At 39.9% G+C, this 14,055-nt stretch overlaps 1 protein-coding gene across 1 annotated transcript in view; it reads right to left on the bottom strand.

Annotated features, from left to right (window-relative positions):
* LOC127569354 (slit homolog 3 protein-like) overlaps positions 1-4,185 on the bottom strand; it is a 529,163-nt gene extending 524,978 nt beyond the window's left edge. Inside the window, exon 1 of the mRNA XM_052013912.1 lies at positions 3,228-4,185. Coding sequence (XP_051869872.1) covers positions 3,228-3,400 — 173 coding nt within the window. The 5' untranslated portion in view covers positions 3,401-4,185. The remainder of the gene's footprint in view (positions 1-3,227) is intronic.
* Positions 4,186-14,055: the final 9,870 nt, after the last annotated feature.

Genomic DNA, 14,055 nt, shown 5'->3' with positions numbered 1-14,055 from the left:
ACTTCAGTGAGGATTACTGGATTGTTTACACCTAATCAATTTTTTTTTATCTCCATTAACCTGGCCCCAAAACAACAGTAGTGACAGAAACATTGTCACAAGAAAATCAATGCTGAAGTTCTCAAGGTTCCCTCGAAGCTCCCTTGTAATGATTCATTGCAATAGAAGATAATGCCACTACACAATATCAACAATTCACAATAGTGTAAAATAACCCACATCACATACTAACAATTTTCAATGGAAAGTAACATACTGCACACATTAACAATTCACAATGTAAAATAATCCACCAAGTCATAATTCAGAATGTAGAATAACTCACAACACACACTGATAATTCACAGTGCAAAATAACTCACTGCACACACAAATAATTCACCATGGAAAATAACCCACAGCATACTCTAATAATTCACAACAATGTAAAATGACTCACTATATGCACTAATTGTTCACAATATATTCATTGCACACACTAATAATTCAGTGCACAAGAAGCCAGAGTAAACACTATTAATGCTTGTCTTTGTTGATCGGGGCATTGAGTATAAAAGTTGGGAAGTCATGTTGCAGCTGTATAAAAGTTTTGTTCGGCCACTTTTGGAGTATTGTGTGCAGTTCTGGTTACCACATTTAAGAAAAGGATGTGGAGACTTTGGAGAAGGTGCAGAAGAGGTTCACCAGGATGATGCCTGGATTGGAGTGTACTTGTTTTATGAAGAGGTTGGACAAACATGGATTGTTTTCGGAGGCTGAGGGGAGACCTGATAAAGGTATATAAAGTTATGAGACATATAGATAGGGTAGATAGAGTCTTTTTCCCAGTGCAGAAATGTCAAATACTGGAGGCACAGATTTAGGGTGAAAGGGGGAAAGTTTAAAAGAGATTTCCGAGGCAATGTGTAAAAGGCATTTGGACAGGCAGGGAATAGAGGGATACTGATCATGTGCAGACAGATGGGATTAGTTTAGATTGGCATCATGGTCGGCACAGACAAGCTGAAGGGCCTGTTCTTGTGCTGTTCCGTTCTATCTTCTATGTTCACAATATAAAATAACTCAAGGCACACACTGATGATTTATAATGTAAAATAATCCAAGGCAGACACCGATAATTCACAGCACTGAAAATAATTCACAGCACCCACCAATAATACACAATGTAAAATAATCCACTGTACATGGTAATAATTTACAATGTAAAATAACCCACAGCACATACTAACAATTCACAATGAAAAGTAACCCAAGGCACACACTAATAATTCACAATGTAAAATAATTCATTATGGTCATTAATAGCTCACTACTAAATATAAGGCACACCATGCACGAACAATTCACACTATAAAATAACCTATAGATTAAAAATTCACAGAGTAAGATAATCCACAGCACACACTAATAATTTGCAATGCTGTAAAAGAAAATACAGCACATACCAATAATTCAACATTCTTTAAAATACCCCACAGCACACATTAAAATTCACCATACAGTAAAATAACCCACTTATACCACTAATAATTCACAATACTGTAAAATAACATAGAGCAGACAAAAATAATTCACCATTCTGTAAAATAACACAGCACACACTATTAATTCACTATGGAAAGAATCTCACAGTATCCACTAATAATTCATAGAAATGTAAAACAAAAAGAGTAACTTTATTTATGCTCACTGTCGTCTTAAGTATTGGAAGTATTCTAAAATGGGTAACACATGTTAGCATGGCACTGTTGTAAATCTTCCAGTGTGTTAACACAATGCATGTTGCACAACTGGATCTTACAGGTCAGAAAGTCACAGGTTCACTCCCTTGTTTAGGTTAACTGGAGTGTGAGTGGGCTCAGTACAGTTGCTGCCACTGATCACTTGTCACTGACCCCTGCTGGAAGGTCAATGCATGGAGCTGCTGGTAAGGGCAGAATTGATTCTCAATTCTCAATGTACAGGCTAATTTTCAAAGAAAGACTGTGTAACCAAGGTATTGGAAGAAGAATGAAACAACAGTCATTGCCCCACACTTACAACAGACAAAGAATTCACAACAAGGAATTTTGGAGACACTTTTCTTCAGTGGGTAGAGAGATCCCTCCTTCACTGCTCAAAACATTTGTATGGTGAATCTTACGTACATAACCTGGAAACTTCTCTCTACAAATAATTAGGCCCATGCAAAGCTGGTCTTGGACAATCTATTTTTTTTATAAAATAAACTTTATTCATAATAAAAGACAAACTATATACGATTACAAAACAGGACAATCAATTGAGCACATCAAGTAAGAAAAGGAGTAAATGCAATATTTCACCCCACTCTGATCCTTCGCTTAGCTCTGGATATCACCCTTTATACTTGCTCTGGCTGCAGCACAATCACAATCCCTTCTTTAGGTCTCTTCAGCCACTTTCTGCACAGATCCCACCAACTCAATGCCCTGTGGGGCTCAGGATGTCTCTAGAATAAACCAGGGTGCATACCCAGTCTGAAAGTTTAATGCTTTATATTGGCTTGCATTTCAAGCAGCTTGGGTCTTCAATGGCAGTAATAAACGACTCATGCTTCATTTTTGAGCACTGTGTTCTGACTTGGACTGTCTTTGATATTCACACTTGGATATTTTATTTAAGAAACAAAACTGAATAGGTGAAGCATCCTGTGAAAAGGAACAGTCCCAGACAGCTTGCTCCACGTGTCCATGCATTACACTTGTCAGTACCCAAAACAATGGCATTGTCCGCTCCTACGTCATGTGCCCATCTGTGCCAGGCTGCGAAGTGCTTCAGGACGTTTCAAAAGAACATGAGACATTGAACTTTTATCTGCTGGGTTTTGCCCTAATTAAAACATTGATACTCCTTTCCGTCCTGTCCTTGACGACACGTTCTAAGGAGGCGTGTTTTTGAAATGGTCTATAGTGGGGTCACGGTCTAATTATCGCTCAGTGGAAGCGTTGCAACTGTGGTTAGATGGCAAGATGTGTAACTACATTCGTTTAACTTGTTACCTTCCTGGCAAGGCAAATAATTCACCATATTTATTGCACAGACTTCGTTGTGATTTAAAACCCGGCACTTTCCATTTAAAACGGAGATGGTCATAACATTCAGTTTTTAATGCAGATTCCCTGAAGTACATTTATTTACGTTTTATGTTGAAAGTTGGGCTATTATGAGTAAAATACGTGTCATTATTGTAATTTGCGTTTACTTACAGTCTCTCGGTGTTCCTGGGTATTCCTCTCGGAACAGCCTTTAATCCCAAATGATGGCAATCCACATTGGATCCAGAGCAGATACAGCGGCTGGGGCACGCATGAATGCAAACCCCAGAAATTACCAGAGTCAGCAGGACAAACCCTGCCAAACTGTCTCTCAATCTAGCCATTAAAGAGGATGAAGAAAAGAAATAGGAGGGAGGAGAAGAGAGAGAGAGAGAGAGAGAGCACGGGAGTTCAAAGACTGAGGAAAAGGGACGGAGTTCAGCTTTCTTTCCTCTGATCAGCTTAAAGTTTTCCACAGCCTCAGACAGTCGGTTCAGCCTTTAGCTCTGGTGACTCCCGGTGAGAGAGATCTTAAACATCCAATCTTCAGGAGACCATTACACAGAGAAGTTACCGGCCCCTCTCTTGCCTATATTCTGAAACTCCAAGTAATCCTGCAAACTATTGTCACAACAAATTCCAGCCTAGATTCCTTCAACTTCCCCCACCCACCCCCACACAACCAACTTTCTTTCACTTTAAAAACTCCTGACGGTCAGAAAGAGGAGATTCAGAACAGCGTGCAAGTATAGATTCTTCACAAAAGCAGGAGGAAGAAATTCCAGCTGACAGGCTTCTTACTGAATTGTACTCCTGATCCCTCGCCCCAGCCTTAAAAAAATTCAACTCTTGATTGGAAGAGGAGAAATATGACCAAAAGCTTCAGGCAAAACCAGAGTAGCCTCTCTTGATGGTCTAAACATCCATCAAATCTCTCAGCACAATCCCACACTCCTGTCACCAAATCTTAGGTGATCTATACCTCCAACTCCAGCAGATTTCTGTACAAACTATTAAGCCACACACTTTGAGGGGTGGGATCTTGGTTTTGTTTCTCTTGCCTATGCTAAAGCCTCTCACAAAATTTTCTCCTTCCTGATGTTGCTGTGGATGTGATTATTGTAAAATCCTGGAGTTGCTCCTTTCATGTCCCAGCTCTGCACTCTGGAGGGTAAGGGTGATTTTAGTTGCAATAAAAGTTCTTATCCTCGCCCTAAATTCCCAGCTGAAGTTTCTACTGGCTCCCTCTTTGCTGATGTCACTCAACATGTTAGAATGAAAGAGTTCTCCCTTTCACACAGGCACATGCACACACTTACAGGCACACTCTCTCCCCACACAAATGCACACCTCTCACAATTACCCCTCTCACTCACACACACACACACACACATGTACACTTCTTAAGCACATTCTTTTCTTTCATACAGTATTGTTTTCCTTCTTATTCCCATTTTCATCCAAATTCTTTTTCATGTGTACACTTTCATATTTATACTTTTTATTCCCTCTCATAAACATACGCATTTCTCACACATAAATGTGCACAAAGCCATGATCTGCCACCTTAAATCCATTACTATCCATATTTTTCTCACACATACCCACCCCCCCACACACACACCACACAGACCTTTCCCCCACCCACATACTGAATTATTCATGTCACTCTCAAGCACAAACTGATATGTGACTTACTATCTCTTCTCTACATGCTCATTCTCTATTGCCCCCCTCTCTTCCTCAGATATACACTTACACATGCATACCTTTATTCAAAAAAGTTCCTTAGGGATGTCTGGCATTCTATTGCTGCAGTTCTAGAAGGCAGTCAGCAGAACTTAGCTGGAACTACGCATGGTGTCTATCCTTTTTGTGAATTTCTTCCCCTTCTCTGTTTTTAAGGGATATGAGAGCAAAGGGCTGACAAGTGCAGGAGGAGCCTCTGTTACCCAGGTTCAGTTGGAATTCAGTTTCACAGTCAATACAGTGAAGATAGTGAGGAGTACCAGCCTCCATATGGACACGAGATAACCACCTTGGGTTAGAATAAGGTAGGAACTTGGATCTCCACTTCTAACAATCTTTATAATGGAATGGGACTCTTACTAAGACTAGTTGGGGGAGTCAACAGGTTTAGAAAACCCTTTTCTCGATGCATGGGCATGCATTAGTCTGCAGGTAGACAGATCTGACCATAATAGAATGTGCCTGATGTTCTATGAAGCTTAGTGTCTCCAGTTGCCAAGGGACTGGAGCTACGGTCACTAGTTGCCACAATCTTGGGCTAATTGCCAGCAATGCAACCTGTAGATTTTGTTTCTGTCTTATGTACACCTCCTGAAATATCCATAAGTATGCACACACACTTTTGTCACACAAGTACTCTCCTTTATTTTCTAGCTCTTTTTTTTAATCTTTCACTTTGGACATGAATTACGAGATTTTTCTGAACTTCCTGGTAAAACTCATGGTGAATGATTGGGAAAATCTTTGAGGAAATATGGTTACATAATTTCAGTCATTTCACATTTCTCTTTCATACATACAGTCATACACACTCTCTCTTGTTCTCACACATATTCACGATTTTGTGTACTTCCATTAATTATCTGCTATCAATGTTTCATAATATATTATGTAGAGAAGTAAATTATTTTTTAGTAAGATCACAAGTTTGTAGAAACTTTCTTAAAGAAAATCTCATATTCAATTAGGGGATTTTGTAAGATCAGGACATTCCAAAGCTACTGAAGTACATTTGACACCTGGTCACTGTGTTATCAACAGTAACATGGCAGTGAATTTGAACACAGCAGGATCTCATGATAGGTGATGAGGTTTGAAAGTGGTGGTGTTGGTCAAGGGATGAGTATCAGTCAGGTGATGGGGAGAACTCTGCTCTTGAAGTAGTACAGTGGGTTGTTTACTCGACAAAACCTCATGGCAGGAGCCTCAGCTAAAGTCCATCGTGAAAGATGATATGCACCTCTCTTTCTTTACTGTTATGGAACGCAGATGGAACTGTGCAGGGGAATCCTTAAATTTTGCAGTAACTAGAGATGTTGCCTGTGGACCTCACATGCCAACGACTGCTCACCACATTAATTGAGGAAGACGTCTGGCTGAAGAGATTTTATCTGCTCTGAGTGCATTTAAACAGCTCTGCGTAAGGAAACTCCACTTAGATTTCTCCCTCCTTTCTTGTCAGGAACATTTGGCTTCAATGGTCACCTCAGTGAATGGTTGGGATTGGAAGAGAAGGGATAGTGCCATGCAGCATAGCAACAGGCTCTTCAGTCCACTGAGTCTGCACTGAGCAGCAAGCATCCCTTTATACTCATCCTTCACCTATCCCATTTCTTTCCTTCCCATCAACTCTCTTGAGATTCTACTATTCATCTGCAGTGGCCAATTAACTACCAATGCCTGACTGATACTCATCCCTCAACCAACACAACCACTTTCATACCTTATAGCATTTTGTGGGATCTTGTTGTGTGCAAATTCACAACCACGTTTCTGTTGATAACACAGCGGCCAGGCCTCAAACGTACTTTAGTGGCTTTGGAATGTCCTAATCTTGTGAAATTCCCTAATTACATGCAATACTTTCTTTAAGAAAGTTTCTACAAGCTTGATATCTTATTCTAAAAGATAGTTTACTTCTTTATATACTATATTATGACAGGTTGGTAAGATAATGAGGGGGACTCTGATCCGTGGGAGAAAACTGGGGCACCTGGAGGAAACTATGCAAATTCCACACAGACAGAACTGGAGGTCAGCATTGAACCTGGATTGTGGAGCTGTGAGGCAGCAGCTTTACCAGTTGGGTTACCATGCGGCCCTTGTTCACAGTGAGGCAGGAAACTATACCTCTGAACTCTTGGCAATGGGTTTAATTTCAAGTATATATAAAGGGTATAGATAGCCACTTTAATAACAATGTTCACTAAAGGTTAATGAAATTTTCCATCTAGTATGAAAAATGCATGCCATTCCAATTTAAGGGATTGCCATCTTTACTGAGAAGTGCCAGCTGGCTTTTTTTTGATTTGTGAACTATTTCATGCTACAGTGTCACAAAACCATCACTTTGCTCTCTGTGATGCCTTCACAGTTGGCGCTATGCAATTGTTGCTGTTACTTATCCACTGTTGATACCAGTTGTTTCTTTAAATAAATCTGCAAGGAAGACTTTGTCAAATCAACACAAAACATTAAGAGAGATCTATAGGGTTACAGGCTTTGTGATTTACTACAAATCCCTGATTTTCCCAAGATCCTTATTTTTCAATCTTTACAGCAGTCTTGATAAAACTAAGTTCTTTATAAACTATTTACTTGGGTCACTCACCATACAAGTGAGGGACTGGAGTCAACAGACAACCTAGAAATTTTAACACACATATGTGCTGAACACATGCTATGATGATGCTTCGCATGGGGCCTGTGCCAATTTCTTGTGGAACAGCAGGGGTGATTTCTTTTTGCATAAAACAAGCATGGTATTGTACTTTTTACGTTCCAAATTCTCATGTGGTAGTTTGAAAACCTGGGCAAGAATTGCAGATTTTCCTTCCATGAAGAACACTTGTAAACCAGTTGGATATCCGTGACAATCTCACAACTTCACTGTCCCCCAACTGATACCAGCCTACTATTGCGGTGGGATTTGAACCACTTTTTTCTGGAATGCCAGTCCATGTCTTTTTGCATTAATAATTCTAATGCACTGTTATAAGATGCTATTAATACCTAGAAACCAGCAGGAAATATCACCCCTTGAGTGAACTGGGTTTATTTCTATTGCAGCTTTTAATTTTTACAACTAATAAAATGGTAGCGTGCATGGTCATAATGAATGGAGCAGAGAAAGAATACAGATATGCAAAAGGATATTTTTGCCCATTAAATATCCTGTCTGAGAACTATGTAGGTTTCCCTTCAAATCACCTTGTCCCTTCATGTGATTCTAAAGCATAAGGCAAACCACATTGACCACAGTATGAGTAACTACTGATGAATGACACAAACTATGGAGGAAACATATAAAAGGAAATACTCACTTAATTTAAAATTGATGGGACACTTGACTGGAGCAGACGAAAACATACAGACCAGAAGATCCCAGGTAGTGTGCAGTGTTTTAGATAAAGTGCCTGTGGGATTGAAGCAAGGAAAATTCAGCTCGTAATCTATTCCACAGTGTAATTCTATACAATTCTTCAACATGAATTGTTCCTACATTTATTATAACCAAGTGATGAAAAGAGGATTTTCTCAATGACTTTTGCACAAGTTCAATTTAATTTGAAATGGCTTAACAAAAATGTCTACAAACAATAGATGAGCTATCTGACAGGATTTCAACAAGAAAAGGTATGCAAGGTGGCAGAGAGAATGTTGCCTTGAATTCAGAACCAGTTGAAGCTCCTCCACAGTTGCAATGCCCCCTGCTGGATTTTGCTTGAGCAGCAATATTGTACTTTTTTTTTGTTTTCATGGACAGTGAGAATTTGTTCTGCAAGAAGTTTTTGTTATTTGGTTGGAATTGTGTGGGACTAAAAGAACTGTGTCTTCACAATGCTAGACTAAAGACTGGAGTTCAGGGAGGACTCCCTTTCAGCTCTAGTCTGCGCTGTGATCCAGTTTCACCCAGGTTGGTGGTGGTGTGGAAATATGGAAAACAGCAGCAGCATTAGGTCTTTCTGTATGACCCTGGCTGATCAGGTTGAACGGTGGTGTCAGTTTCAAGGGCCAAAGGGCCTTCTCGTGTTTCTATTTTTATCATTTCTGTGTCCCACCAACAAATGATCATTTCAGTGTCATTTTCCTGCCTTCTCCCCAAATTTCTCTTGATTCCTTCAACATTAAAGAAACATATCAACCTCATTCTTGAATATATTTAATGACTTGGTCTCCACTGCATGAAGTGGAGAAGACCACAGATTCACCACCCACTGTTTGAAGAAATTTCTCTTGATCTTGGTTCTAAATAGCATACGCCCATATCCTGAGGCTGACACCCCCTGATTCTGCAATCTCCAGCCATCGAGAACATTCTCCCTGCATCCAGTCTGAGTCTGTCAGCATCAATCCCAGTGCTCCCAGAAAAAAATGGCCAACCTTTCCATGGACAATGGTTTTCCAGTTGTCACCATTAAAAATTGTGTGAAAGATAGGAAATAACCCCCACCCCAGGAGAAGAGGGGAAAGCAATAAAAACTGAGGAAAGAAATAAAAATGAATAAGATTATTTTATCTAAATGTAGAGGTACACCTGGGTAGCAAAAGCAGATGGTTGTAATTATTCTTGTTATTTGACCCCTTTATCACCTCTACCATCATTTTTTGCTGTCCTTTACCAGTGTCCAAAAGGCAGGTAGACAGCCCTCGATGCTCAGTGGCTGGCTCCTGGGATTGGCAGGAAGTTTGCCTATATTCACCAACACCCTCTGATTTTGCCACTTTTCCTGGACTTGCAATCAATGCTGCCCACACACTACTGAGGATTCAATAAAGGTCAGTTCCAGCTCGCATTCGATCACCACCAGGAAACATCAATGAACTCTGCTGTCAGGTCATTCTATCAACCTTCAGGTATTGGAATTAATCATAAGGAGCCAGGAACAGTTGACAACGCTTGATGGATAACGTTTTTCATTGCTGAATATGGAAGTGAAGACTTCCACAACATTTAAGAGGTATCTTAGACCATAAGATATAGGAACAGAACTAGGCCATTTGGCCCATCGAGTCTGCTCCACCATTCAATCACAGGTAATTTGCTTTCAACCCCATTTTCCCACCTTCTCCCCATAAGCTTTATCCCCCTTACCAATCAAGAACCTATCAATCTCTGCTTTAAGTACACCCAATGACTTGGCCGCCACGGCCCTCTGTGGCAACAAATTCACCCTCTGGGTGAAGAAATTTCTCCTCACCTCAGTTTTAAAGGAATGTCCCTTTATTCTGAGGCCTCCTTGATGGGTATTTGAATCATCGCAGCAAAGAAGATAATGGATCAAGTGTTAGTAAATGGGATTAGTATAGATGGGTACTTGATGGTTGGCATACTGCATTAAATAACCCCCAAAGGGTCAGTTTCTGTTCTGTATCATTCTATGATATATTGATAACACCTGATAAATGGAGGTAAATGGTGTGTCCCAGGAGCACAATGCATTGATATTTTCCAGCATGACAGGAAGTGGCAAGTAACATTCATTCCACGAAAGTGCTGACAAGAGAGAGTCTAATCACCTATCCTTGACATTCAGTGACATTACCACCACTGAGTCCCCCAGCAACCTGGAGTTCAAACCCAACCAGAAACTCAACATACTGTCACCACAGACTTGGTAGGCTGAAGGGCCTGTTACTGTGCTGTGTGGCTGTATGATAGTGGCTGCAAGAGAAGATCAGGGGCTGGGTATCCTGCACTGAGTGACTCACCTCCTGACATGCCAAAGCCTTTCCGCCATCTACGTGGCACAAGTAAAGAGCATGATGGAATACTCTCCACTTGCCTGTATGTGTGTATCTTCAACAACTCTCAAGAAGCTCATCACCATCCCAGACAAAGCAGCCACTTGATTGGCACCTCACTAACCACCCTAAACATTCATTCCCTCCATCACCAGTGCACAGTGACTGCAGTGTGTACCAGCTCCAAAGTGTACTGCAGCTACTCACCCAGGCTCCTTTAACAGCACCTCCCAAACCCACAACCTCTCCAACCAACACAGACAAGGGCAGAAGCACATGGACATTTTACCACCTGCAGGTTCCCCTCCAAGTTGGATACCATCCTGACTTGGAAATACATGGCCAGTCCTTCAAAGTAGCTGGGTCTAAATCATAGAACCCACTACCCAAAAACATTGTGAGAGTGTCTCTAGAAGAAGGACTGCAGTGGTTCAAGAAGGTAGCTCCCCACCACATTCTCAAGAGCAATTAATAAATGCAGGCCTTTTCAGCATTGTCCAAATCTCAAAAATGAATTTTAAAAAATGTAAGGAGTATTTAAATGAAAGTTATACAGCACATCCTGGGCAAATGGGAGGACCTATGGATTACACATTGATCAGTAAATAGTTATACTGTAAGCCTCTGTGTAACAGTAAGAGCTTTATAAGCAGCAGGATCACTCTGTAGTAAAAATTAACAAGTAACATTCTATACTGCAGATAGAGGCAAATGAAGAGGACAGTTAGTTAGAGCAGCAAAAGACAACCCATTTCTTCCACCTGCTTCTATCCAGAGCAAAATTTCTGACTTCAGTCAGAAGAACATTTTGTGTTTTAGCTGGCAGCCTGTCCAAGGTTATCTTTACATTAGCATCTATAGCAAAAGTCATTTTTACACGGGCGGTTCATGACATGGAGGATGTGTGTGCTGGCCTACAGTTGGCTCCTGCTTGGCTTAGATGGCCCTATCCCACCAACAATGCTCTCAGAGGAGCAACACAGCTTTTGTGTCACATCAAGGAGTATTCTCTACTGAAGGACTGAGTAGGTGGCGACACTTATACATTAGCCAGGGTCAAGGAGTAGTTCAGCCTTTAGAAAATATGTTCAGTTCAGAGGTTTTGGTTGTTAACTGAAAGGTTATGCTCAATAACAGCAATGACAAACTTGATCCTAGATGGAAATACGTCATATAGCTCTGCTGAAAATAAACCAGTGGAATAAATTCCAAGAGCTTTCGTTTGATGAGGTTTGATGAAGCAAACATTGACCCCTCAGACAGCATTCCTCCAGGTTACTGGTGCTGAATATAACTGCTGCTGAAATGTCAATAAAAATGAATTTTCTGGGCAAAACTAATTTCCTGTAAAGTTGTTTTTAAAAACTTGTTGAGAAGACAATGGGATTTTTGTTCCTTTCATTTTCTGGTGCACATGGTGGAATTCTGGCAGAAGTATTAGTGAGGGTTGGCTATTTTTTAACCAAACTGTTAAAGCTTGCTAGTGTGCACATACTTTGTTTAGAATAAAAGACATGAAACTTGGAGTCATTTTCCATGTGGAACACTCACCCTTGGATTTTATGCTGGATCGGATTCTAACTTCCTTCAGCCAACTCCCAGATGCAAGACAAAGCGGACTTTTGGCCAGCGATTAGAAGCAGAAGAGGAACAATTCTTTGGGCTACAGTTAAAGGAGGAAGTCAAAATTCATCAGTCAGAGTTCAAGTAAACCACAATGGTCTTTGAATAATGGCATAATTATGTTTGTAAAGTTTTCATTTTTTTTATAAATATAAACCATAAACATATTCTGAAAGAAAGGAGAAAACCTTCAAATACTTATTATGTTACAACTCATGGCAACCAGAGGCATTCTCACCCAACTTCTATTCCAAAATCTGGGAAGACTCAATTTCTAAAGGTATTCTTGAGGGAAAGCCAAATTCCAAACATCCCTTTAAATTATAGTGAGTATAGCTATTTTAAACTATGATCTGTAAAATTACTGAAAAAATGAAATCTGAGGGTGGAAAATTCAAAGTATTTCTGAGATATTTTAATGATTCTGCTTATCCATAGATGTTGTAGGCTAGATAATTTAGAAGCAATAAGTGGAATTCTTTGAAGAGCCGATGAAGGATAGTTTATGATCATAATTGTTTGGATTATTTGAAGAAATATGAGTTTATAGAATGAATGACAAATTAGTTGGTCGAAAGAAAACACCAGTCAGATTATATCTGGAAAGCATTGAGGAGTGTGGTCCAACAGACAATGAATGAAGTTTTATGTTATCTAAGTGATTCACAAATAGCATGATAGGCAAACTATTAAAATTCAAAGAGATCTAGATAGATTGAGTGGATTGGGTAAGGATTGACAGATGGAACTTAATGTAGATATAAACCTAATGTAATGCATGTTGATACAGGAAACATAAAACAGGTGTATGTCAGAAGAACTCTATTTCAGTTTCGTCAGGGGGACTTTGGAATCGTGGGAAGCCCAACCCTACTGCCATTCATCAAATGCCATCTGTACGGAACAACACTATAAAAAATTATAGGGAACAGTGGGATATCCTGAAGGCTCTTGATCTGTGTTAGTCCACTTTAAGGGCAGAGCAAAATAAAAATCTTACCCCATTGGTACACTGTCAAATCATTTCCTTTAAAATACCAACTAAAATTACAGGGAAAGATGGCATAGATTGAAGTCCTATTTTTACCTAAACCAATCTATGTGGTGAACGAACATTATGATCCTAAAATTTCCCAAATAAGTCTCCTTTTCCTGTTCCAACCCATCTATTTAAGCAATGACACTGTTAAATTAAAAGGCAAAGTAGAATACAATGGAAGATGAAGAAAATTTGCCTGCAGCAACTCAGTGAAAGTATTCAGTCAGTTTTATCAGATAATTTTGACTCTTGGCTGAAGATGAAGAGGGTTGAAACTCTCGTACAGGTTGTAGATAGGATGTATTGACCAATGTACCAAAGTTTCTACTCTGTGCTCCCCTCTTTTGAAGCATTACTGGGCAGTGCTAATTAAGAAAATTTCTCTCCACTGGGTTTCCTGCACATTCAGATACTGTATACCAATCTCAGCAGTGCCTACCAAATAGGACTATGCAAGGTTTTCAGATTTATTATTACCAGTTTAAGCAATGGCTCAAGAATATGGCAGCAGGTGCAATATAATTTGTTGTTCAGTTATGCATGCTTTATCGTACTTTCAAACTCTAATAGATTCATGAGCATGTAGTAGAGCATTATTTTTTTATTCCCTTACAACACAGAAGGCAGCATTTGGCCCATTGAGTCTATGCCAGCTCCTCAAACAATCCCATGAATCTCATACACCCACTTATTTCCTTGTAAGCTATGCTCTCATATATGCTCATTAACACTTTCCAATTCTCCCATCAGCTACCAACTCAAGAGGTAATTTAGAACAGCCAATTAACGTACCAGCAAGTCTTTGGGATGTGGGAGGAAACCAGAGCTACTGGGAAAATCCGC

Source organism: Pristis pectinata, chromosome 4 (assembly GCF_009764475.1).
Source record: "Pristis pectinata isolate sPriPec2 chromosome 4, sPriPec2.1.pri, whole genome shotgun sequence".
NCBI classification, from domain to species: Eukaryota; Metazoa; Chordata; class Chondrichthyes; order Rhinopristiformes; family Pristidae; genus Pristis; species Pristis pectinata.
This window is presented reverse-complemented; position numbering and strand designations above follow the sequence as displayed.